Raw genomic sequence first — 27,842 nt, 5'->3', positions numbered from 1 at the left:
TTATATCAAAATGTTTTAATTACCTCTTGTTGGCTCGTCATTTCGCTTAGTTTCTATTCCACGCTAATTTCCATACGACAGAACCAGAATGCCTGAGCGCTCAGTGAGTACGAGAAGCCAACGTGTTCGTAGTGCTCTACTTTCTTCATAACAACAATCTTTCATGTTTAAATCATATGTCTTATACTGAGTTAATCAATGTGAATAAAAATAGAAACTTAAAAAGAAAACAATCAGCTTATCAATTTTGCAAATGTGATTGTGAACAACTAGAAAAGGCATAGAGCTACATTTTGTAGCGGACGCACTCGTAGGGATATGAGGAGTTCATTCTTTGGTCAGTAAAAAGTTGCCCAGAGCATATCTTAACTACGTTCGAAGGGCAAATATGGATATTTGTAGGTGATATAAATAAAATAGACGTATAGTATATACGCTGTATCAATGATATACCGCTCGTTGTATAAATGTTAGATTAAAAGGAAACTGGGCAATATATATTTTTAGAATGGTAGATTCTTCTACAGACTATCAGTTATTGTTAACCGATAAAATGTTTCAAATGTTTCAAAATTGATTTGCAGCCAAAAAATATGAAAACGATCATCATCAACACGACTGTCATTCCAATATAGACGAAGAGCGTAGAGGCGATGCTATGTTGAACCCTGTCAATTGCATCTACACGTGTGTCAGATGCCTCCATTAGAACTATTTCTGGTAACGCGTGCTTTCTTGTTCCAGCGATGGAGGGATTCTTAATTAAAGTATATGCAAGCAGCCATTTGGTTCTTGCCCTTGAGTGACCTGGTATAGCGGAAAAAAGAAAAATAAATATTGATAATAATCGCTGTATGGAAATAATGTTTCATAAGACCGAATGGTTAATCAAACCCTGATAAAAAGTAATGTATACACTTTCACTCTTAGCCAAAGTTAGTGTTTTCTCTTGAAATAGGAACCAGGGCATTTTCAAGAGTGTTATTATCCATAACCCATGTTATTGTTTTATGACATCCAGTACGGTTTTCGATTTATCTGTGTATACACCGACTGTCTTTGCAGGTTACACAAGTTATGTCGGTGAAGAAAGCTTTTACAACCAGTTGAACTCCGCCAACGTGGTCAAACAACTCTAAAGCCATGTCAAATTTTACCACTTACAGACGCTAAACGTGCGGAAGGTGTTGTGATGAACACATTAGTTGCAATAATTGTTGTACAGCACTGACATTAACGTATTTTGAACATCTTTTGTGCATTCCATATCTATTCTGTTGCTTTCGAAATAATGATTCATGCAAAAGCCTTTGAAGAATAATTTCATAGGGCAAAGCTCAAAAGGTAGTAGTTGTCGGAGATTCAATTAATTACCAGTACTTCATGTATATGAGTAAGCTTCCATTCGCAACAACTGAACTATTTTCCAGTTATATAGTTAAATATATGGTTAAATGAATGCCCTGGAACCACTTAAAACGCACGAGCTTCACGGGAATTCGTCCCTGAGGCCACTACTTAAGGGTTCTGCCTAGTAGACTTGTCCCTTACTTGTTATGTACATGTACCCCTCCTTATATCCCCCAGTTCTGGATTAGCCACTGTAATATTCTACCGTCATGCAGTTTTCTACTTGGATATATTTAGATTTGATAATACTGATAAACTAAAGGCTCTAATTGTGTTTAAAAAAAAATAAAATATTTGGAAATAGATGATAAAAGACCCGGCAGTTTTATAACACTTATACTTGATGGAAGTGTAGCTTGAGACACGTTTCCTTCTCCGGTACTTTTCAAAGGAAAAATATAAACAGGGTTTTTAAGAGCTATTTAAAAGACACTGCTAATATTTCGAAATTGATTGTACCACTGATTTACAATCGCTTTAATAGGCAGAAACTAAGAAAATAAAATGCACCTAGAAAGGAGTTACAGGTTGTAGATTTTATGTTTTGAATTTTGTTTTTAAATTTGGCACCTTTGTGTTTTACAGTTGAAGAATTTCTATTTTAAAATCATGAACAAATGTGGAAGAGAACATAGTCGGACATGGTTACTGGAATACGGTGAATCAATCTTGAAGCTACTGAAAGTGAAAATAAGAAGTCAGATCTTGTGTACATGAATGGAGGTAGCTCATACTTAACCGAATCCCTTAAATGATGGATATATATATGATGATTGTGTACTGTAACTATTTCGTGTACCCCGTATACAGCTATATTGTGTTTGTATACTGTAACTATATCGTGAACTCGTATACAGCTATATTATATATATATATTACAATGCGAGTATTCATATAAAATGTATACCTTGGTATTGGCGAGGAAAAGATAGCAATCCCATTTCTCCATAAATGGGGTTTTGGGCGGTTGTGTGCACAACGCTCCGTTGATCGTGTTTCTCCGAAGCAGTCTTCAGAAGAAGGGAACAGAACATCCTCATGATGGGGTTATTGTGCGTGAAATCCACCATCAACATTCCGACGTAGCTCATGTAAACTACAAAACAGGTACTCGGAGTGTAGGTAAATTGAAAATCATTCCAAATTTTGAAAATAATAATGTCAATGGATAATAGTTGGAGACGACAGCCCTTGTATCTGTCGATCTATCTGTTCATGTGTCTATCTGTCTGAGTGTCTAGTAGTCGATGGGTCTGTAGCCCATGTATTTAGATAAATATAAAGCCATTGCAAGTTATCTAGAATGATGCAAAAGAGCATGGATACAGCAAATACTTTTAGACCGCGTACAGAAGCAAAAATCAATGACTAAGAATTATTCCATTGTGCAATGCATTTGTACTTCTGACCAATATAACCCTTTAGTTTGCATCCTACAATCCATGCATCAATCCGCACACAGATAGATTGACACATACATACATACATACATACATCTCCGACCATCATAGAAGATAGCACTTACATTGGTCAGCGTTTTCAAACCCCATTGGAAACAGGGATCTATCCATCCTGGGAATAAGGAAAATTCCTAGGAATATGTTGCTGATTAGACGCACTAGGAAGGCAATAAAACCAATACTCAGGTTGAGAAACAGCATGAAGAACTTGAATAAATCGTGGGCTTTTCTGAAATGCATGATACGTAGTAACATGAAGCGATAATTTGCATATGTGAAGCGTGAATCTTTAACACATGTATTTTAGCTTCTGATATATTGTCACTACGCACATTCAAAACATCTAATAGTGATGCGCCACGGTAAAAAAAAAGATTATTGTACGGATCACAGCTTGCTAAATGAAATATCATAACTTTACAACATCAGGATAGAAAACATATACCCAGTTTATTCCAATCAAAAGCTGAAATTGATCGACAATTTAATAAGGAATACACATATTAAACTATCAATTATAAGTATTATTCTCAGTGATTTTATTGATGGGTTCTTTAATTTTTAAACTGCCTAATAAATAGATTCCTAACTTTTAGTAAGCTGTTTCTTAAAATCATATTTCTCTTAGTAGTTACACGTTCCAGTGGCATGAATCGACTTTTATAATATACATTTTCAGGAACAGTATGTCCTTTTTTTGTATTTTGTTGCTTTAATTGCTGATCTACATATGACGAGACACTATTCTTTTAATCCTTTCAGTTTATTCTTGATTGGGTTATGCTGGTCTAGATTTTCAGACGTACTGTATCTATCTTTCCAAATTATTGTTGTACCAATTTGCATGAAAGATTTTTGTATGTATGTATGTATGCATGCATGCATTCATGCATGTATGCATGCATGCATGCATGCATGCATGTATGTATGTATGTATGTATGTATGTATGTATGTATGTATGTATGTATGTGTGTGTGTGTGCGTGCGTGCGTGCGTGCGTGCGTGTATGTATGTATGTATGCATGCGTGTATGTATGTATGTATGTATGTATGTATGTATTTATACATTAATAATGAATGACCAACATCAGCTTCATTCGCAAATATCTTTCATTTGATGCCACTAAAACACTCGTGTGTTCCTTAATACTTTCAAGACAGGACTATTGTAACTCAGTTCTGTCTCGTTCGTCTCAATATCACCTCCAGAAACTTGAAAAAGTTCACAACACAGCTACTAGTATCATCCTTAGAGTACCACGATCAGAGCACACCTCCTCCTGCTCTGTACCCTACATTGGCTATCCATCCGATCATGAATCAAACACAAATTTTGTTCTCTGTGCTACGTTTCACTGACGGGCTCCAGTCCAACATTCCTATACGACCTCACCCATGTGTACACACCAGCAAGATATTTACGCTCCTCTTCTGACACTCGTATTCTCATTTTTCCCACTATGAAAATGAAGATATATGGACACCGCTCTTTTGTATTTCAGGGCTCAGCAACATAGAACGAATTGCAAACTGAACTTAGACACAAAGACACAGTGATCTCATTCAAGAGTACTCTTAAAACTCACCTATTTCGGCTGCAAGAACAGACTTAATGATCTATTAATGTTTCCTTACCTTAAATATTTTCAGCACGTTTTCTGTTTTCTAATTTCATGGTGTTTGTTTTTTGTAATCGTATCATTTTATATGTTGTTGCTTTAGGTGTTGTCTAATGTAAAGCGTTTAGAGTTTATGTAAGATTAGGCGTTATACAAAGTAGTCATTATTATTATTATTATTAAAGAGTTAGTGCGCCTGTTTAACATACACACACACACACTTTCGAAAACAAATTAGTTATGAAAACATGTATCGTAACCTACTGATTTAATTGGGTGACCAAAAGTTTCATAATATTAAAAATGAGTCCCCGCATCGACAATTACGTCAAATCTGGTGACATTTATTAGTTTCAAATGTTTATCAAATAATTTGTACATGAGGGCATATATATTCCAACTGTTTCATTCATATTAAAGGATCCATTTAAAGAGGACACTTGAAAATATTGAGCATTTAAGTTTGAACTGTAAATTCCCAATAGACTTCCATTTTGACCAGCTGTGTGGAGTTCCTCTATTATTAATATTAAAGACTATGAAAAGTTTATCTGAAAAGTAATAACATATTTTGTTTTTGAATTTATTTAAGTTTTAATCTTTAACTTAATTAAAACTAACATGTGTATATTCAATATATTTTTTATAAGGGTAGAAATGCTGTAAAGTCTAGCGGAGTTTTAAGAAGGATTCATTTTTTGCATTGAAAAAGAAGTTAGATCAATTGATTACATGTGATTATACTGTTGCGATAAGTAGCTCACATTGTTGCACACACATACACACGTACGCAAGCACGTACACTCACACACACACACACACACACACACACACTATAATGGTACCGCAAGTTTTATAAAACACGTCCGCCACTTGTGTTGATGTATCATGGTAGCCTTAAGCTATTAAACCAAGATAATGAGGATAATTTCTATCACAAAGAATCAATGTTACCTTTAAATGAGATAAAAAAAATTATGCAACAACTTAATTTAGAATGCGCTAGACGTCAATTTGTAAAAGCTAAATTCACTAAATCTGTCTTTGTATTGCCAGCTTTTAAATATTTCAGTATTCTTGACCAATGAGCACGAGATCATTAAAATGATTTAGATTATTCCATGTTAGCAGGCAACCCACCTACAAAACCTAATAAAGGTATGTGATGCAAAACTCTAATTATCGCGCATTTTCTCCATACTTCGTGTACTGCAGGAGTCGGCGAAACGTAATACGCTCCACCTTAGGCCAGGAGTTTGAAAACGGTACACGGATTTATTACCTGTTATCGATAGCAAGAGGCCTATGTACGTCAGTCGGATTTAATCGCTCTTGTAACAAGAATTTGCCGACGACAAAGATTTGCACACGAAGGATGATCAACGCTGTGACTGGATACCTGCATAAACAATTGGAAGCAAAAGAGAGTAAAATATTATATCCACTTAGCCAACCAATAGTGATTTTGTGGAAAACGAATAATTGCTAGCATGAAAGTAAAAAAAACCAAAGACATTAATAAAAACCACTTCTACAGCTTGCATGGAAAATTATTGTTACTTCATTACTTATTTTACCTTTCCCCCATCTCTCTACCTTAACTTCAGTCCAATTGCAGCGTGAAGCATAGGGAAAATCTCGAACTTTTCGTTAATACATTGTTTAACCTTCAACTATGGATGCATATGCAAAGTTTGGTCAAATACCTTAAAACCTTGCAATATTTATACCCCTCTTGCATTCTATGTAAAATGTTTAGTAATTGCCACACGGCGGTTGAAGAAGAGTTAATATATAGTCCATAGACAGAAGAACATATTAAGATATTACATTATCATCCTGACATTAATCAATTTACAGTACTACCAGGTACCGGCCACGTCTCTTGGGAAAAGAAGTTGGGATTTTTTCTAAAAAGTGGAATATTTATTTCTCTATGAAGAAGAATGACTGTTTTCATTAATGATGGGACGTTAATTTCAGCACCATTTCGGATAAATGAAGAACTAAATGATCGCAAGGAAATTATCTTTCACAACAAGCTGATTACTACAATCAACAAAATGTGTTTAATATTGACAGTACGAAACGATCTGTTGAGGCAAAAATAAAATAATGTTAACCAAATTTAACAACATTCATATCATTATTTAATAACAGGTCATTATTTATGTTGACTACGTATCTATACTACAACAAGTCTTGCTGAATGATCTGTAATTTGTGACCACAACAGCAAAATCATAAGAAAACAACAACAAATAAACAAACAAACTAAAACGAAACAACTAACCCAAATTAAGAAGGACAAGCATCCATGCAATCCCCAGAACTGAACTCGCAATTATTACATCCGGGTCAGTACCCACGAATATAATACTAATCTATTTTTATAGCATTTTTCCTCTCTGAATAATGTCGTGACCGTGCTGGATCCTCGAAAGATTTTTGTGCGTCCTCCTTGAATCTTGCTACAATGTGCACAATGAAAACGACTGGATTATGGGCGTTCTTATCGCAAGTCTGATGAGCGAAGCAGAGATTAGGAGTGTGAAGGTCGGTCTCTTGCACACATTCGAAATAAAAAATGATGAAATCCACTTGCGTCAGTTTTGGTCTTCAAATCTTCCTCCTGTACAAGGTTGTAATGTTTGGATGTAACATTGATGATTGTTGTTCAATGTGGACAATTTGGTGGCAAAAATGGACATATTTTCTTCTCTTTATAAACGCGTGCACTGGGTTTGTAGGCGCAAGAGAGATATCCATAGGTAGAGTACAATCTCAATAATTGGCAAGCATCTTTCTGTTGTTAAATCCTTGGTCACACTTTTCACAATGATAAGCGTATCCTAGAAATCTGGTGAAACTGGTAATGGCATTTAAACGTTCTTCATGACGATACACGCATATGTATTTTACGTCTGGCAAAATGGGTCCTCGAAACATCATGGGTCTACGAACGTATTAAAGGTAAACTGTCAACGTTTAGCGTGGAGGGAAGACATCTTGAAGATTGTGCATTTCAATCATGCCGCATGCAGTATCTTTCGATATTCCTGCCTAGCTGTAACAGAAGTTCTGCTTCGTTTCGTTGTTTGACTATGTCCGATTATCGAATGTTCTCCCAGGTTATTTTCCATTCTGCGGTTTTGTTCTTGTTTCATTCGCTAACTCCAAGACGATAGCCCGGGCTAAACACATGCGGTTTTGGGAGTAGTTAATTTGGACGATTTTATGTTTGGTGTCACAAATGTCTTCCACCTAGAACACTTTGCGTGGTCCACACCTTTCGGATGAAAAACGTTGGTCATGTAAATTGTGGCTTTTCCATCAGAGATGTGAACTTCGTCTTTAGATTATTGGACGTGTTGAATGTTGTCGATCACTTTGGACGGTATCAATTCTGTCGGGCTGCTAAACTCGATCCAGAGGGGCGATTCCAATCTGTCATGATGAATAGAGAGTCTCAAACGACCGTATTCTGTGGCTTGGAATTGTTGTTGTAGTGTCTTTAACAATTAATCCCACATATTGTTGATGAAATCATCTTTCTGGGGCGGCACGTCAGGCTCGAAATCTTTAAATGTCGCCTTATAGATATATGCCAAATTTACTGGAAGTGCGCTTTTGCGTCTCTCGAATGTGGTACTACTTGTAGGAGCTACTGACTAACTTTCTCTTGGAGGAGGCTCTCTTTGTCTTGGGGCAGCCAGAGGGGCGGGGGGGGGGGGGGGCTGATTCAGGCACGCTCATGTGGTCTTCGAAATCGTTATCATGGGTTTGAGCCAACACTTCATCACCTGTGTGAGGTCATATGTGACGTCGCAGTCTCTTTCTTCTCCTTCGTCTCTGAAATGGTTTCATCTTGAATGCAAAATTTAATTTGAGTCAGTACTATACGCTAAGGGCTCCCGTATATGAGGTCAGTGTCTTGACATAGGAGTATTCATTCAGTCTCAAACAGTCAAGATGAAAGAGTCCAGACAGCTTACTCTTTTGGTCAGAGCTTTGAGGAGTGTGACAAGAAAGTATACTTCAGAAAAGACGACGTACTACCATTACTCAAATAAAAAGATCAAGATGCTTGCTATATCTGTCAGGAGTAAAGACATTGGGCTTCATATGTGCCAAAACATCAAGGCAAAGGACAGACAGGAGGATAAAGAGACTAAGGTCAAGATACCTGTTATCATTGCCAAAAAACCCAAAAGAAACAAGAGGAGAAAGAGGAGTGGTCTTTAGAAAACGAAGAATTATCAATTCTTGTCAAGAAATGCAGGAAAAGAAGACGCAGAGAAAGTTAATGCGAGGAAGAACCCGTTCAGGTGAAAAAATTCTAAAGGAGATACCAAGAGTGAAATTAGAAGAAAATGGACTTTGTGATGTGTTGTGAAATTTTCATTTTGATTCGAACAAAATAATATACCCAAAAGAAAAAAGTAAGCGTCTCTTTTTCTTGATATGTTGTGCTATGGATAAAGACAAACACACTCACACATGCACAACATTATATCATTGGTAAATGGGTTTAAGGTTTACTTGATTGGCACTCTTTGAGTAGTATCTCTTTTATAGAGATGTGGGCGACCCTACTTGGAACTGTCGGGTAATTGTGTTTGACAAATTGATGAACTTGACATGATGAGCTTCAACTGTCTTAAGCCCCTACCTTTCTCCTGCTACTACTGATGCTTTTTAAGTGGTCGCTGCTGCTGGTGGCATCTAATTGGTAGTGAGCACAGATGTAGTGATGGTTGGGTTGAAGTGTTTAGCACATAAAGGTCTCTCTCTTGGGTCAAGTTAAATATATTTGAAACATTGTTCTCAAATACATTAACTCTGTTAAAATGTCTTATAGCACACACAATGTTTGATTTTCACCGTCATTCTTCTGTCCTGCTCCTTCACACATTCTCTTCTCTTTGTCTTCTTGTTTTCTTCTTTCCTCTTCCTGCTGTAGTTGAGTCATAAAAAACTTTTTCTGCGCCTTTCTGCTTTTGCAAAAATTCTTCCTTCTGTCTCTGTCTAAACTCCTCTATCCAAGGTAACTAGGAAGACGGCCGTGAAGGTACTGGTGTCGGTAAACATTCTTGGGAAGACGGAAAAAAATTCCCTAAATTAAAGTCATTATTTTCTAGAAGCATGACCGTGATTTTCGTAGTCGTCATGCTATCACCACAGGCGCCCCCCCCCCACATAGTCTTCCTCGTTTTAGCCATACTCAAACTATGTCGCATCAATTCATTGCCCACGAACGCTGGCGCATCTATATACTGCACGTAACTTCACGCGGTTCTCTCTTTTGGTTGGAACTGAGATTAACCGCTTTGCCTTAATTTTGTGACGCGTCTTCGGATTAGTGAAACATTACGCATGTCTTTGTTTTCGACTCAAACTTATAACCTTTTACCATTACTCTTCCCGTTGACCCCATAAACCTATTTGTCCCTATAATACTTTCTGAGGCACAAGTGCTATATTTGAGGATATTGTGCTTCCCTCCATGCATGTGATCCCTATCGATAAATTTAACATTGGTTTTTCCAGTGTCACTCACGTGGCACTTATTGAGACCAGATGCAACACTGTTACTAAGTCACCCCAAATGAGGTCAGTCACTTGTAACACAGTTACCGTTTTAAGGCCATAGAGCCCCAACGCATGTTAACCTATGGAAAAATCTAACATAAGATTTACCGTTGTTCAATAATAGTCCCATTTGTCCCCCGTTTATCACATAACAATACTTTCGTGTCACATAGGAATATATACTTATTATGTATAAGTCTCAATTTGATGTATGTTCCGTCTGAAATGTAAATATGTATCAACCAAGCAATCATTTTCTGAATTGACGTCCAGCAAGACAATCATTTACATATAAGGCTACGAGACAAGTTAGGGAATCTGTTTTTATATGATCCACTTAATCCAAGAGAATCATATGCGATGCTTACCTGGGTGTAATTTGACTTAAGACTAGATAAGGACAGAAATGAATACATTTACTATTAAATCAAAGTGAAGAACATAACGCATAGTAAAAAAATAGTACTCACACTAAGACCTGAAACTGCTCTAATAACTGAGGAACTGTGTCGAATATTTCTACAAGTTTGAAGACCATACACAAAAGTGATAGCGGCACAAATATGCAGATGAAACAAATGACAGCTCCTGAAAGAATGTTTTAAAAAGACTAATTTCGCTCAACCACTCAAGATCGAAACTAATTTAATGAATATAAGAGAAAACAGGATAATAATGCCTACAGTTATGAGACGAAACGCACGATCTGCTTTAAATGTATTATATATAAAAATGGTAAGTAATTGAAAAATGTGGAACATTAAATGACAATCTATTTCATAAAATGCACTGTTTAAGATTTTAAATTTATTACACAACTACAAAGTAATTGATAAATAACTTTGCTATATGGCGTTATATAAGTAATGCCAAAGTGTTGCATACGATGATTGTGATGCGTCGATACGAATGTTAAAAGATGATAAAAATGTACGTGTGATGTGCCTAATGGCATTGGAATCAACATTTATTTCATACTTTAAACTATTTCATACCAATTTTGCGTAATTGTAGCTAATATGTATTTAGTACATATTGTTGCCAACCAAGTGGAGTGACTACTTTTTAGAGATTTCAGAATTTAGAAGAAATTTCATACCGGCAGTATCGCGATCACAGTAAATATGTCATTAACCAAGCACAAATCTTGGTTGTTATTTCAAGTAAGTAAAATGAAAATCATAAATGTCGGTAGAACCTTCTTATGAAAGGATTAATAAAACTGCCGTATCAAAGGACAAAGACATATTTTGATTTTGTTCCAAAAATCCGCTGCTTGAATGCAAAAGAAATATGTCGAAATAACCATAATTTATTATTATTCCAAGAAATGTTGATGCTTCAGTGAAATAAACGAACCAAAAAAAAAGAAGAATAAAGCTCTTTTAGTTTCTCCACTCCAGAAAGGATACTCTCATACTGGGTTACGTCTTTTATGCGTAACCCGTTAACTAGATTTAAGAGGGGAAGAAGATCCACCCTAACAACTGAGTTGCGCCAGCAGTATTGAAAGCTGCAGACAAATTAGTAACAGTGCATTCGCCAAATTTTGAAAACATAGTCGCATTTGAATGAACAGTACCGTTAATAAAACTAGTGTAAATAAGATGTTATGGCGAGATAATGTCAGTTGCATAATTATTTTGCCATTGTCTACACCTCGTATTGAAAATGGTTGGTTAAAATCTATTCAAATATTGTATTTCCTTGTAGATTTGTCATAACTGTCATCCTCTCTCTTTTTACCGCAAATCATTCCCAAGATTTGATTTCCCATGTATTGCGTGCTTCTTACCTGTAAGATAAAATACACTTGTGCTGTAACTCCAATTAGTCTTGATAGATTAATTGAACATAATATATGTAGTACTGCGAACTAGCTGATTTCAGAAACATCCCCTACCAGCTATGGTGCAATGGCAAATTACACAGGCGACACTTCTAAGATAAAGGAGATAAATTTTGTTATTAAATAGTGCAGCATTTATGATTGTGTGTTTCATTAAATTGATAACCGTTGAAATACGATAATATGATATGAAATTAATTCTAAAATATAAAAATGCACACGTACACAAACACATATATACATATCTAAAATATCAAAACACACACACACACACACACACACACAGACACAGACACACGCACACACATGAATATATTGTAGTGCTGCATCTAATACGTTCTGCAGACAAACAGCCTGATCATCGGCTACGTAGTTCCTCTGAGTCAAATTTAATCAGTTTGGTACCATTATGTTCAATGTATTGGAAATATAGAGATTACCATAATATTTTTTACGATTACCTTTGCCACAAGGGTGTGTAGGCTCAGACTCTAAGCGTTATTCCATACAATATGATATTTCAACTGTGATAAAACATTTTGTTTTGTTTTGTTTAGTGCTTGTATAAGCTATTCAGACTTTCTGGACGTTTTCTTAATTTATATTTGTGAGGAAGGTTATGTCGAAGACAGCTGTCTTTAGCAGATGAGTGCTCAAAAGAGCTCTCTCCTATATGACTCTATCATATAAAGTCTTTACACAAAGTCAGCTTAACCTAATACGATTACAGTTACACCAAGTTATTGTTGTTATAGGTCTAACGTCAAGGCGACCAGTATAACTGGGGAGGAAGAACTAGGGAAAACCCGGTTATGAACTACCCACCCACGGGAAGACACTGGCAAGCTTTCTCACATACCCCAAAAGGCCGAGCCCGAGACTCGAACACACGCTGAAGAGGTGAGATGGCACTCAATGACCCGGGACCCCTCATTGTACATTAGGAAGAGAAAGCAAGAATAAAAACCTCAGTGATATAGCAAAAGGACCATAAGTGTAATGTTTTGTGATAAAAATGCGATATAAAAAAGCTCGAGTTCGGGATAAAAACTGTTGATCAGATACACCATGCTCACGCGATATATATATATATATATATATATATATATATATATATATATATATATATATATATATATATATATATATTGATGATTGTATTCTTAGATCGGTTAGTAAGCCAAGTGTTTGACAAAATTCTGATCCTCTAGAAGAAAATTCCTATCACACAGACATACATATGAACAATTACGTTGATCCAAAATTTCTTGAAAACCAAGGCTGAAACCAAGATTTATTGAAAGTCAAAATTCCCTTTATAGCATTCGTACGTATTGTAAATATATTGATAAAAACATACTGAATATCACAGTTCACATTTTTGTGTGTGTGTTTCTCTTATGGATTTGTTTGTTATATGATTTTAAAAGGGTATCACCCCGGAATCGCAAATAAAATATTTGTATGAGATTTTATCTGGACATTTTGACACCTACTTGGCATTACTAAGGCCCCATACATCAAAACCACGTGCAGGTTAGTTCTTCTGTTTTCTAATTCCCTTCTGAAGCATTACGTTTTTAAGTATAATCAAAGTAGGATTTATGTATGCAAACTCATTAACCATTATATAGAATCAACGTAAGCGGAGTATTTTCTCTTTTGTTTAGCGCATTGAACTTCCAGGGTCACTCCTGAATGCGTAATATTTGAATAAACGGAGAATTAAGGGTATGAAAAGACTGAAGTTTGCACAGAACGTAATTGTGTCTTAAGGAGTTTTCAGGCCATTTACATTAATCAGTTTTGAGATCCAACATTATATACAAATAACGATAACAATATAAAAACAATGTGACTGACGAGCAAAAAAAAAAAGTGTACAGTGCAGCACATAACCAACAATATATTTAAATTTCGACAATTTAACTCAGTTAATGAATAAGTTGCTGCAATCTAATTGCTGGCACTTTAAACACTAAAATTATCTCTTTTTGAAATTATTTTACAGGACGTGCCTCTCTACTATTAATAAATAAATCAATGAATATTTGAAAAGTTTCTAAACGCCACAAAGTCATTAAAAGTACAATATTCTTTTTTTTTCCAACCATGTTAGTAATAATGTTGATTCAAGAACCTTTAAAAATGCAATACTTTTGTACTAAGATTCGCACACTTGACATAGTTATTACAGTACCTATATTGTAGGAAAGTCAGCAATTTTATTACTGCTTAAAGGTTTCTTGAATGAATATTCAAACAAACTTTGATGCTGTCAAGTACAGCCAGCATTCAATGGAAACGTTGACTAAAATGTTATAATAAAGAAAAATGAAAGAAGAAATTCCCCAAAACATGATTTTCAGAAAACTGATGGAACTGTGCGAAACAATGTATTTTTTATACAATCCATAGTTTTCTGTATGGTCCTCTACACAACCAGTGACTTTGTCTGTGATACTCTATATAATAAATGACTTTGTCTGTGCTACTCTGTACAATAAATGACTTTCTCTGTGATACGCTTTATAATAAATGACTTGTCTGTGCTACTGTATACAATAAATGACTTTCTCTGTGATACGCTATATAAGAAATGACTTTGTCTGTGCTACTCTATACAATAAATGACTTTCTCTGTGATTATAGAATAAATGACTTTGTCTGTGCTACTCTATACAATACATGACTTTCTCTGTGTTACTCTATACAATAAACGACTTTCTCTGTGATACGCTATATAATAAATAATTTTCTCAGTGCTACTCTATACAATAAACGACTTTCTCTGTGATACTCTATATAATAAATGACTTTCTCTGTGATACTCTATATAATAAATAACTTTCTCTGTGTTACTCTATACAATAAATGACTTTCTCTGTGTTACTCTATACAATACATGACTTTCTCTGTGTTACTCTATACAATAAATGACTTTCTCTGTGTTACTCGATACAATAAATGACTTATAGTAATCTATACAATAAAGCATTTCTTTTTACAATTCGGTAGTACTTTTATTATATTTTTGTATCTGAAAAGATGGCAACAAACTACTGAGACATTCATTTCCCAGAAATCTGCAAGGCATGCAACATAATTCTACCATTGGTCAGCAACTTGTTTTTGCCTAAGTTTCGTCATCTCATGCTATTATAAGAAAGTTTGAATCTGTCTGAGTCTTAAATATTACCATTTACAAGTCCGATTAATATATATATATATATATATATATATATATATATATATATATATATATATATATATATATATATACATGCTGACTTTAATACTGAAACATATGTAATAAGTGCTTTCGCTGTACATCTGTCTGCTAGACGTATCTCGCTATACAGGATAAGGTTCAGACAAGTCTTGTTGAAGGCATATTCCAGGCTCTCCTCTCATATGCGTCATGCCTCACGCCCACCCCAACCCTTGTTGACAGGGACGATCAAAGTCAGTTATCAAGCAACACAAACTGCATTTTTCTAGGTTAGATTGTTAAATTATGATATCTATAAAAAAATAGTCTAAAAAAACCCCATGTAACACGCAACCTGAGCAGCATTGATCTAGAACCACATGCATTTAAAAGTTGTAAGGTTATGACAAAATGAAGATACACTTGAGTTGAATTATTCTTGAAAACTAAATTAGAAATAGAAGATGTAGAAACTGACTAAATGTGCTTCTGGTTTTTCTTTCTCTATTCCTTCCGGAAGAAATCTTCTTTCTCCTTTATAAAGCATCATCATGTGACGTCTGCGGAAAAAAAGGTGAACATTAAATAGGAATAACTTTCAAAAGTTCTGAATATTATTCCGCTGGAGAACCAAATAATTAATTAGTCACGATTATGTCAGTACACCCTCCTAAAGCACCCTTCGTGCACATCTATGTACTTTCAATATCTGGTTATCCAGTTAAGAAGTTCCATTATGTTATGATTTTAGGTATGTTGATTATACGCTGAAAAACTACACTTCAAAGGTCATGTTGGCTTTCAAATCGTCTGATCCTCAGAGAATCTTTGATAATGGAATTCAGTCACAATCACTTGAAGCTAAATCCACGCTGTATGGAGGCTGTCGCAAAACATGGATGCTGTGCTCCTTCAAGAAGTCAGTCAAGACTGCGGATTTATGCACCGGTGAGTTGTCATGGATTAGATAGTTACCTCGGGTAACGGTAAGCGGCTGAGTGGATTGGTGGTGTTCCACAGCTTTTGGCAACTCGTTCGGAGGCACAATACAGTGCGGTGGAATTAGCAGAGTCAGGGACAGGTGCCAGAACGACCGGGCAGTTTACATCTAAACATAATACGTATTAAAACTCTTGACAGTCTGACAAAATCGGACGCCTTGAGGTTTCTGTTCCTTTTCCCAATGGATGATTTATTGTATTCTTTTGACTCAGGTTTAAAAACAGTAAATCACTGTTTCATCATTTGTGACAATCGCATTCAAACATCTCGGTTCACTCTTATCGTATTTGGCGAGTTGATGTTTGGTGTTTTCAACTCAAGTTTCAAATGATTCTACTATATATTTTTATTAACCGGTAAATTATTACATGTGATAATAGAAATAACTTCCACAGTGTATCGATTATCTTCATCAATTGCCCTCTTCACAACAGCCTTAACCCTCTCATCATTCGCAGACAACGGTAATCCGAAATGAGCTTCGACTTCCATGTTATCGCGACCATCTTTGAAAACGATGACACAAACTTAAATTTGTAGGATGTGAAAGAGAATTACATATAAATTTTGTACCAAAGTTGACTTCAATATCAGTTTGAGAGATCCCACCCCTCAAGTGCCCATATGTTGCAGTGTGATCTTTGCTCAGTAGCAGAAGTGTCTCCATTTCTGACATTTTTAGGTTTCCATCATTTACTTATCTTACGTAACACTCTATCGATCGGCATTAAATGTATAAACAGGTTCAATGAAACATAATAGTTATTTGAAAATTTCAGAACATTACAATATATGTGTGTGTATGTGTGATTCGGAAGTTTTAACGTAGTTTTAACAAATTTAGTTATTTCGCAGCGGTGTCTGTAGTGTGTGGCAGTTTATAGCGATGTCTGGCACTATATATATATATATATATATATATATATATATATATATATATATATATATATATATATATACAGATAGATATGACGAAAAAATTAAACTATCAAAGGACTTGACTTTCGACTCATTACTCGTGAATTTGCTATAAACAATATCATGTTCTTGAAGCAATCATTGTAAACTTATTATATGTATCATTTTTATTCTCACGAGATATATTTTAATCTTGAACAGAACATAGTAGACTTTAAATTAAAGGGGACCAGACCATATACTTCTGTTCGTTTGCAATGTTCTCAGGGAGTATTAATAGTAACTGTCCATTGCGAAAAGAAGTGACAAATTATTGATCTTAGGGCAACATAATATAATGAGTGTTTCGTTCAGCAAAGGGGTATGAAGCTAAGTCGAAAATCATTATACATAATCATCTATAACAAAAACGACAACATAAACAAAATAAGTGAAATCTGTGCCATTTAAACAGGGCGCAAAGACGGAGAGTGACTTATTGCAACTGAGTGATGAGCTTTGGTCACATATTCTATGCAAAGGAATTTCCGTTCGTGAAGACTAATTTAAAAAGCATCAGTCACTGCTCAATAATTATCGTCACATATCACAATATATGTTTTCCAAGGCCTCCGTAGGCTGAACATGAATTTGAAGGAAACAATTTTGCAGCCTTATACATTTATATCTTTGATAATAATTCCAACCTCTGATTATGGCATATTAAAGCTCGTCATTTAAGCAGTACCAAGTTTACTTACTTGTATGTCATAAGCAGGGAGAAGATCACACTTAAGCCGTAAATTCCTGTTACAATACTGGAAGCAACATTGCATCCTGAAATAGTATTTTGAGCATAACATTTATTCGGGATCAAAACGATGGTGGCTGAGTTCATATATTAATGGTATATCTTCAATTCTTTGCGCTTCTTTACGTGGTGGAACCATACCTTATCAAAATATGTAGTAAATGAAAATGAACTTCAGCAAGCAGAGAGCTTTATCCACCCCCACCCCCAAAAATGCCCAAAGATTGTGCGAGCCTATTTATCTCAAATCTTGGAATAAAAATATTCACCAATCGCTATATTTCGAGCAAAGCTTAGAATCAGTTTGAAAGGATACAAATTAAAAACTCATTTTATTTATTTTTCTCTCTGTTACATTCATTTTGTTTTAGGCGGAAGAGTAGTGAACAAAGTATGATAATTTGAAATCACGGTAATGAAGTTACAAGTCGATTCAACCATGTGAATTAACTTGCAATATAATAACCAACACACGAATCGATTTACCTGCCTTGGCTTTTTTTGCTTTGTTGTACCATTATATATAATGTATAGAATATAGGCAATCCAGGTTCACTGAATATGTAAGTGTACAAAGATTGTACTGGATATGTATATACTTTGACTCTTCTTAAAAAACAAACATGCCTATTTAATGTTGCACGCGCAAATATCTTTGTCATAAAAGGCAATAATGAATATAATCATTCTGAGTTTCGGATTGACTCAAGAAAAAAAATTAATTTGTTTGCGTAAGAATATCTACGTGAATTAATAAACCAGAATTACTCAAATGACTTGCCGTGGCATATGCACGCACGTTTTATTACATATTAGTCCTATGCCCCTTCCCCCACCCCGTACATCCGGTCTCGGTAGGTGGGTTGGGTGATGAAGCGAAAGGACTCCGATCTAAGGATCAGAACCAAAACTCAGTAACGTAAATTGGGCTATGATGCATACCGTTACCATATGGACACAACAGGTACCATTATTCTTGATATTTACAACGAGCGGTTTAGGTGGAGATATCGTAACGGACGGATGGACAGAATGGTAGTCAATATCACAATACCCACTAAAGCGTAGGCAAATGAAGCTTTATGAATGATACGATCCGTATTTAACATCGATCTTTAGAAAAATATAAGGATTGCAACTACGAAGACACATATATCATACACAAAATTCATATTTAATACACCAGAAACCGAAAACGATATTGGTCCACTATTAATTATGACTATGAGTACGAATTTAAAATTTGTGCAGAATTTTAAAAAAAATTTATTTAGAATTCATAGACTACTACCATTTCAAGAGAATTAAAAGTATCTACAGGAAATGGTTGGACATGCGCTGCAAAAATTACCTTGAAGAACCTGAGATATCCATAAGAACGTCAATCCGTTTAGCAGTTTTGCCAAAACTTCTACGATGTAGAGTTCACTTAAAATTACCTGAAAGATTTAAAACAATCTTAACTTTCCAGAAGCAAAAAGCATCGTATTATATAAAGCAGCGTAGGTTTTCATATCTTGGCTAAAGAGATATTACATGCAAAAGATGCTTTGTTCAATACCATTGTGCTGCCTAAATAATTATCGAAGCATTCATTATTGGATCGCTAAAATAATTAATATGATCATATTTATGCCAAGGAAGGAAAAGTTGAAAGTTGCTGCTCTGAATAAAAGATTATAAAATAGTGGCCTAAGACTTATCTACTTTTGTCGCCTTGCATATGCTATCTTCTTATGGCCTTTGATAGGTGTACAGTATTCACAGGTCGATCTGTATAACGTTGTAATACAACGCTCTTTAATGTCAGTTGCGCACTTTCAGTTTTTTTAAACAAATTATTCAAATACAAATGTATTGTTTTGATGTTCATTTAAACGAAACGATGTACTGTATTGTTTTACGAAATAACACACTATTTACGTTGTTACCTGATACAATATAATAGCCATCACGAATGCTGTCGAGAAAATCGGGACTGAATAGGTAAAGCCAGGAATTTTGTGGAAAAACTTCAGGTATTTTTCCGTTGTACTTTGTCTATGAATGAAAATGAATGCAGGGATCACATACTATTTACTGTGTGGAAATGTTTCCCAGAGAACTATGTAAGGGTTTGATACGGAATGCTTAAAGTGTTTTCCGTGCTCTGGCAAACATTTTTTAATGTTTTATTTTTAAAACAGCAATGCGTGCATAATCATTATTCTTACATATATATCAGATATTTGTGAAAAGAAGTTGTACACATACAACTACTGTACTCAAGAAGTACATGCATTATTAATCGCATGGATAATTTCGTTAACTTGAACGTTTCAATCAAAAACGGACCAGATTTCGAAAAATATATTTTTTCCTCCGTGTTGTCTTTATCTCTGCTTGAATGGTAGATTCTTACAGTTGTTAAATAATTTCCCCATGAAAGATCTCCATTCCTCCATAAGAAAAATGGTTGGCTAATGCAAGTCTTAGATTGTTTGAAACTCTGTTGAATAATGAAGCTAGGAACATTTTTGCTGATAAATTTCAAATCATCTTTGTTTTCGTTACTCCCGTTGCGATTCCTCAGTCTAAAGAAACATTTCATGTTCTAGGTATTTAAAACTGTTAAAGGCTCTTCATTGCTATACAAATGGTCTATACGTTCATTTGCTTTTCAGTAACATATACATGTTTTATAACTCTATAATATATCACGTGATATTATTTTGGATCATTATTCTTTTTTTGGAAGAAGTAAAGAGTATTATTCTGGACTTACATTAAATAACAATCAGCTTGTAATTCCTTTATATCTAATTGCAGAATTTCAAAGTTTTTAATATTTTAGCAGTAATACAAAGATTATTTTAAAACATTCACAACTCTCTACCAAACATGCATGACAGAGGACATATTCATGAAATTTGTATTATCTGTAATTAAATATTTGAATGCTTACTTTCCAATATTTCAAAATGTCTATGTAGTTAAAACATTGTTATTTTAAATTGTTAAAGTTTCGATGCGGCAGCAAGGTGGATATATTCAATACGAATATATAACTTTTGTCTGTCATAGATAGTCCAAATGTCAATGTATAGGTAGTGTTTCGCCCCATCTACCAGATAAAGGGACGAGACGTATATATTCAGTATGAAAATACAACTTGTGTCTGTCATATATGGTCCAGATGTCCTTACATATGTAGTTTTTGGCCGCATCTACCAGATAAAAACGCGAGACGTATCTGGCTTTTCGCCATAAAGACAATAACTTTACTAATTTGATAATACATTAAATATAACATTCAACTTAGTTAGACATTGAAAGAAACAAACGACAAACTGCACTATAATTCTTCGCATAGTAAGCGTGCTCTTTTTGTTCATTTTAGTAAAAAGTATATACATGACAATGGATAAAACAGCAGACTGTATCACATACAAATGATTTAGAAAGAGGAAACGTTTTAAGGAAATAAACGATACAATGCATTATTATTTCTTGCATGACAAGCGTCGTTGTTTGTTAATTGTTGTCAAGGTACATACATGTTATATAAAAGAAGATACAGAGAGAGAGAGAGAGAGAGAGAGAGAGAGAGAGAGAGATGAGGGAATGGGCTGGACTGGGGGACTTACGTAGCTTTCTTTTGAGCTGGAGCCATTAAATACTTGACATATATTTTACAGTTTGTCACCGAAATGTCGTTTTCATTCTAAAAGAAACAATCACGACATGGTTACAACTGTCATAAATGGAAAATTAAATCGGCTTTAGAGAGGTTCCAAAAGACTTAACCACTCTTTAAATTAAGAAAGAAAATAAGGTACAGCATGCTCGTCTTATCTTATGTTTTGCCTATTTTTTGTCCACTAGATCTGAAAATAATTTTATGAAGTAAAGGCAGTAACTGGAAATCATGCCCCAATTATTTTGTCATCTGTAATTGTATAATCTACGGTAATAAAATGTATTTGTTACATAAAACGATTGCACATTAATGACAACTTTGCAATCAGTAGAAACATAATGCAACATTAAAACAATAGTGACGCAGAGTAGCGGTTACTACATTCTCATGACAGAGTCGCTACGTTGTGACCATGAAGACATAAACATGCATTTTAAGTTTTACACCCGGTAGAAGAAGACATATTAGTTTATTTTTAAAACAGTCTGACGTTTGGTTGATAGCATACTGAGAAACGGTAAAAAACTAAATGTCCTTTAAACATATATAAACTGAATGAAGGATTTCTCCTATCTATAACGGAAAGTTTTCTTTAGGCCATACTACACACTTCATAAGTCGATAATTACTTCGGTGTAGCCTCTTTAAAATAATTAGGTAAGTTTTAGACTGTTAATTATATCAATGTTCTACCTGCCGTGCGTATTCTCCTGTTTTGATGCAATAATAAATTCTCGTGATAAATTTTCCTACAATGCATATAAAACAGATCTGTGCAGGAAGCTCCTGTAGTACGGCTATGGTGATTCCTTCATCAATGATCTTCTGCAAAAAGAAACAGATGTTAAACTGAATGTTGGATAACCATATAAAATGACAAGAAAAGAGTCATTTGAAAGAGCTAACAGTAAACGTTTTCTTTGACATAAAAAGTATTTTATAGATTTGGCAAAGAGATACAGCGTTAGGTTATTTTTGTATGTCTTGTAAACCAAACGTGCCCACAATTGCTGTGGATTGGTTTAGTTCGAGTGAGTTCGCTATATAATGTAATAATGTAATTCTGCTTATTTTGCAGTTATACACAGTCTATCGAGAAACCTTTGAATCTGCTTCTGTCCTTAGCCTCTAGTTTCATCCATTTTAATCACATCAACAAAAGTGAAGATTTAAATATGAAAGCTGATTTAAATGATCAATCATCATATGAGTTGCCTTATTGTTAGAACAGTTATGAATGAAAGATAAATTAATTTTTAGGATGAATGATTCGTAATTCTAAATAATTTATATAATCTGGTAGACGAAATGTTCATTATTTGCCAGAAATTTTACCTCCATAGATACTGCACTTTCGTGTAGGAACAATACAAATAAGTGGTATATGACTTGATCAGTTTTTTAGTACGACACTTGTTATCTAGATGTGCATCAAGAATGTTAAAATTACCTCTCCATTATTGTTCATATCCCTGTCTTCATCAAGCCCGGATACATTTTCTCTAACTTCAACCAAACATTTGAGTGAAACCGCAACATTATACAATGAAAAAGCTGCCCTGAAAAAGAAAATTGAAAACTCAGTTCCAACATTTGTTTTTATTTAGTCTTTATATTTACTGAATTATCGTTTAAATTCTTCTCATGTAGCGTCTTTATAACAATAAAACATCTCTTTTAGCATATTACGATGGACATACATATCTTAAGGCACATACGAGTTCTGCACAATTGTAAATATTTACATAACCAAACCACAGACAAGCCCAGAAACATGGCTCGAGACATAGCAGTTCTCTTTTATAGTATTTCAACACCTCCGATTACTTTAAACTTATGCAGAGTGCGTGAAGAACTACAAATACAAATATGTTGTATGCGACTGAAGGGTATTTATGCTTAATTTGTTTTTGCACCCTAAAGGAGCTGCTGATGAAACTTTGTCTCACGCTTTTAATTAAACAGTGTGCCATCAGATCGACATATGACTGTACTGATATAAGTAATGTATAGATAGTTTTAAGCTTTACAAACAGCCATATGTAACGTAAAATGGTAGTCCAAGGTCAAGTAGTATACAGTATGGGTCTATTTGTCTTACAATAGAGAGAGAGAGAGAGAGAGAGAGAGAGAGAGAGAGAGGGACTAGATATTAATTTAATGCCATACCCTGTAACTGATAAATATGGCATCAGATGATTATAACAAAAAAAGTAAATATATCCGTACCATCCAAGGGCATACAAAAGTCCTATAACTCCACCAAGTAGTCGAAAGCGTGTCGTCAGGCACACGAAAAAAGGGAGTGCCAAAAATGTAGCTTCCAGCGCTTGTACATACACCATTATGACTATAATAATAATAATAATAATAATAATAATAATAACAATACTAATAAAACATAGTATTAAATGGCCACTACGAAATTTAAGGCATCCGAATATACTTCAAAGTTATTTCACTACAACTTGTATGATTTTTGAATGAGTAAAGTCAGTATTTTTTCCTCGTGTGATAAACATAATCATATATTTCTGATCATTTTCAAAAACTGATTTGGTACTCATTGAATAATTTCACCCGTCGAGGCTTGCAGAAGACTGAAATGATAAACCTTGTTCTGTGCAATTTGATGGAAATTTACAATCAAGTTAGTTTCTGCACCATTATAATTTTTTAAAAACAGTTTATGGGTCAGACGATTTACTTGTGAGCAAAGGAAATTTTGATATTTATGTATCCTTTTTTGTTTCTTTCAAATCTTTGAAAATGTACTAATTCTAAAGATCGATTGAAAATTTGGCTGAATACTTATTGTATGCTTTTCTCGACATAATATAATATAACATTTCTATTTAAAGATTCAATGCAGATTACATTGTAAAATTACATCATAGTTATATATATGTGTGTGTGTGTGTGTGTGTGTGTGTGTGTGTGTGTGTGTGTGTAATGGCTAGAAAATATACCTTTCAGATAAATGTTGAAACACATACAAATTTAATTGCTGTATACACGCATGGAGACAAGATGATGATTGAAGAATTAGGAAAAAAAAAACGACCATTCGGATAGAAAAAGGACTACTCCATAAGACCACCATAAGAAGGATTGTGAATAAAATTCAAGAGGGACAAAGGACTTCCTGTAATAAATACAATGTTCCTTTCGACTTGCAGAAGATTGATAAAGGGTCTTCACATGACATGAATAGAATATAATAATGATTATAACACAAATACCCCACTGGTTGATGCTTAAATATCTGGAGCTGGTTGATAAAACCAGCAAAACACAAAGAGTCGACCAAAATAGCACGATAACTTGGAGAACACATCTGATAATTACTCCAATTTACTGGATAATGTCAAGGCCGAAAGAGGACAGTGTAACGATATATGGAGCACACCTCGTAAACGTAGCAGGATAAGCAGGATAATGGGGTTGAAGGTTCCTGAGATTTGTGACCAGGAGAAGATGCCCGAGGTGATGAAATCATTGCTCGTATGGTGCCTTTTAATGGTTCTGTGGAGCTTCTTCTTTTTTCACAGACGATCTTAAAATACTGTTTATTCCTTTGACAAGGCGTGATCATCATTTGTACAAACACCTTAAATACCTTAAACATTTTCCATCAAATTTGATCGAAGTTTCATGAAAAAGTCGGTTAGTGATTTTGTTTTTGATTACGTCGGTTATATTCTCTTCATCAGTTGCTAGGTGTTGAAATCAATGTAAGTATTATTCATAATCAACACTGGACACGAATCCACGTAAAAATATTAAAACAGAGAGGGAGAGACATCAATAATTTCTCCACATGTTGGTAGTTTATACCTTTGTAACTGACATAAAAAGAAAAGTCAACAACATATAATTAATGTATAGAATCAGTTAATGCCAATAAATAATTTAAGAAATGGTCAAAGCAGTTTATACTGGCAAGATATGGAGGAATCGTATACAATATTTTAAATGTTATAATCCCAAGCAGAGAAAATATTCCAAAGTGGAAGAAACCTGTATTGGAAAAAGTGGAAAATCTAAGAAGAGTTCTATTTTTGAAAATATCTTATGTAATCCAAGGGGTGTAGTTGCTAATTGTGGTTGTTGGAGCTCAATTAATTCCACAAAAGGCATGTGCTTAATAACATTACCGCCATGTGGAGTCGAATCTACGACTACTGGATCCGGATATTCCTTCTAGATTTAACCCACTTGACTAACAGCATTTACAGTTCATATGGCGGGAATTGTGTACACATTACGTGGCCTCGAATGATGCACGGACTGTGTGGGCTTAATATTAGTAATTACTAGTTATTATCAAGTCTAATGAGGAAGATGTTGTTATGTAGTCTCATTTTATACTTGTTATTCATAACTAGGTTAATTGCCCATCTTAGGATCAGAATGAAAAAGAAAATTGGAGTGAGCGAGTTTAAAAGGAAGTTTGAATATAACATTCAAATAAACTGAAAAAACACACAAATGGGATGTCAAGTTTCGAACTCGCGACCTCTTGTTTAGCTGCTAGGACACAGAAAGACAAATGTGAGTGTTTATATATAAGATATATTATGAGGAAGAAAATGTTCATACCTTGGATTTACAGTTGAATTATATTTGTAAGCATATATTGTGAGACAGAAAGTCTGAATTAACTGGATGCAGTTGCATTTTATACTTACTATCTTCCATGCCTTTTGGGGAAAAAGTCCCGATAGACTGGATTTACAGCAGCATTGTACACTTTTATATTTATCATGGATTTACAGTTGCATGCATTCTTGCTATTTATCACGGATTTACAGTTGCATTGTATACTTGCTATTTGTCATGGGTTTACAGATACATTGTATACTTGCTATTTATCATGGATTTACAGTGGTATTGTACACCTGCTATTTATCATGGATTTACAGTTGCATTGTATACTTGCTATTTGTCATGGGTTTACAGATACATTGTATACTTGCTATTTATCATGGATTTACAGTGGTATTGTACACCTGCTATTTATCATGGATTTACAGTTGCATGCATACTTGCTAGTTATCATGGATTAACATTTGCGTTGTATACTTGCTATTTATCATGGATTTACAGTGGCATTGTACACTTGCTATTTATCATAGATTTACAGTTGCATGCATACTTGCTATTTATCATGGACTTACAGCTGCATGCATACCTGCTATTTGTCATGGATTTACAGTTGCATTATATACTTGCTATTTATCAATCATGGATTTACAGTTGCATGCATACTTGCTATTATCATGGATTAACAGCTGCGTTGTTTACCTTCGATTTATCATGGATTTACAGTGGTATTGTACAGCTGCTATTTATCATCGATTTACAGTTGCATGCATACTTGCTATTTATCATGGATTTACAGTTGCATGCATACTTTCTTTTTAACTTGGATTTACAGTTGCACTGTATAAATTATATTTATCATTGATTTACAGTTGCATGCATACTTGCTGTTTATAAGTGGATTTACAGTTGTATTGTATACTTGATATTTATCATGTATTAACAGTTGTATTTTTATCCTTGATATTTATCATGTATTAACAGTTGTATTTTTATACTTGATATTTATCATAGATTTATCATAGATTTACGGCTGCATTTTACACTTTTCTATTTATCATGGATTAACACTAGTATTCTATACTTGATATTTATCATGAATTTATTATGAATGTATTGTTGCTTTGAATACTTGATATTTATCATGGATTTTTAGTTCCGTTTTATACTAGCTATTTATGATGGATTTATAGTTGTATTTTAATGTTGCTATTTATCATGGATTTACAATTGCATTATATACTTGCTTTGCCATGGTTTAACAACTGCCTGTTATACTTGATAAGTATCGTGGATTTATCGGGGATTAACAGTTGCATTGCATACTTTTCTATCTGACATAGATTTACAGTTGCTTTTTATATTTGCTATTCATCATGTCTTGTGAGGATAAAATTCTGAATATAATGTATACGTAAATCAATATTTTTATTGTTCAAAAGAGGTTTCTTATAAGTGTACCAAGTATTAGCCCTTAAGTGTTTGAGAGAGAGAGAGAGAGAGAGAGAGAGAGAGAGAGAGAGAGAGAGAGAGAGAGAGAGAGGAGGGAGTGATGGACGGAAAGGAATGAAGTTACCCGTTGACCACAGAGGTAAATTGCTGGCCACAAGCGCTCCGAATGTGAGAATATAGACCAGAGTTGTCATAGCGCCGAGGATAAAACTCGTTCCCCATCTGTCCCAGACCCCACCATCCAGAAGACTGAT

At 34.5% G+C, this 27,842-nt stretch overlaps 1 protein-coding gene across 2 annotated transcripts; it reads right to left on the bottom strand.

The window, feature by feature from the left end:
• LOC149806811 (stimulated by retinoic acid gene 6 protein-like) lies at positions 1-27,842 on the bottom strand. Of its 2 annotated transcripts, XM_089957973.1 has the most exons (15): positions 27,713-27,842; positions 23,761-23,881; positions 22,982-23,090; positions 22,225-22,356; positions 21,479-21,555; positions 19,784-19,892; positions 19,204-19,291; positions 17,803-17,878; positions 15,621-15,702; positions 11,829-11,877; positions 10,553-10,670; positions 5,773-5,889; positions 2,936-3,099; positions 2,318-2,506; positions 1-807 (listed from the first exon to the last, which is right to left on the bottom strand). In XM_089957973.1, exons 1-15 carry the CDS (start codon positions 27,780-27,782, stop codon positions 542-544), a joined length of 1,767 nt encoding a protein of 588 aa, XP_089814099.1. In that variant the 5' UTR covers positions 27,783-27,842; the 3' UTR covers positions 1-541. The 2 variants fall into 2 exon arrangements, with proteins under 2 accessions (XP_089814099.1, XP_089814108.1); XM_089957982.1 differs by lacking the exons at positions 1-807; positions 2,936-3,099 and having other exon boundaries at positions 2,324-2,506.

This window comes from Sinohyriopsis cumingii, chromosome 1, assembly GCF_028554795.1.
Source record: "Sinohyriopsis cumingii isolate HCF-2022 chromosome 1, ASM2855479v2, whole genome shotgun sequence".
NCBI lineage: Eukaryota > Metazoa > Mollusca > Bivalvia > Unionida > Unionidae > Sinohyriopsis > Sinohyriopsis cumingii.
Note: the sequence above shows the minus strand (reverse complement) of the source record. Positions and strands in the feature narration are given on the sequence as shown.

Bases quoted from the DNA above. Each gene is read 5' to 3' on its own strand.
- LOC149806811 (XM_089957973.1), bottom strand. From the start codon at position 27,782: ATGACAACTCTGGTCTATATTCTCACATTCGGAGCGCTTGTGGCCAGC. The intron at 23,091-23,760 runs GTACGGATATAT...TTTCTTTTTCAG, and splicing joins CTTTTGTATGCCCTTGGATG to GGCAGCTTTTTCATTGTATA. The intron at 11,878-15,620 runs GTCAGTTTCTAC...TTTATCTTACAG, and splicing joins AAAAACCAGAAGCACATTTA to GTAAGAAGCACGCAATACAT.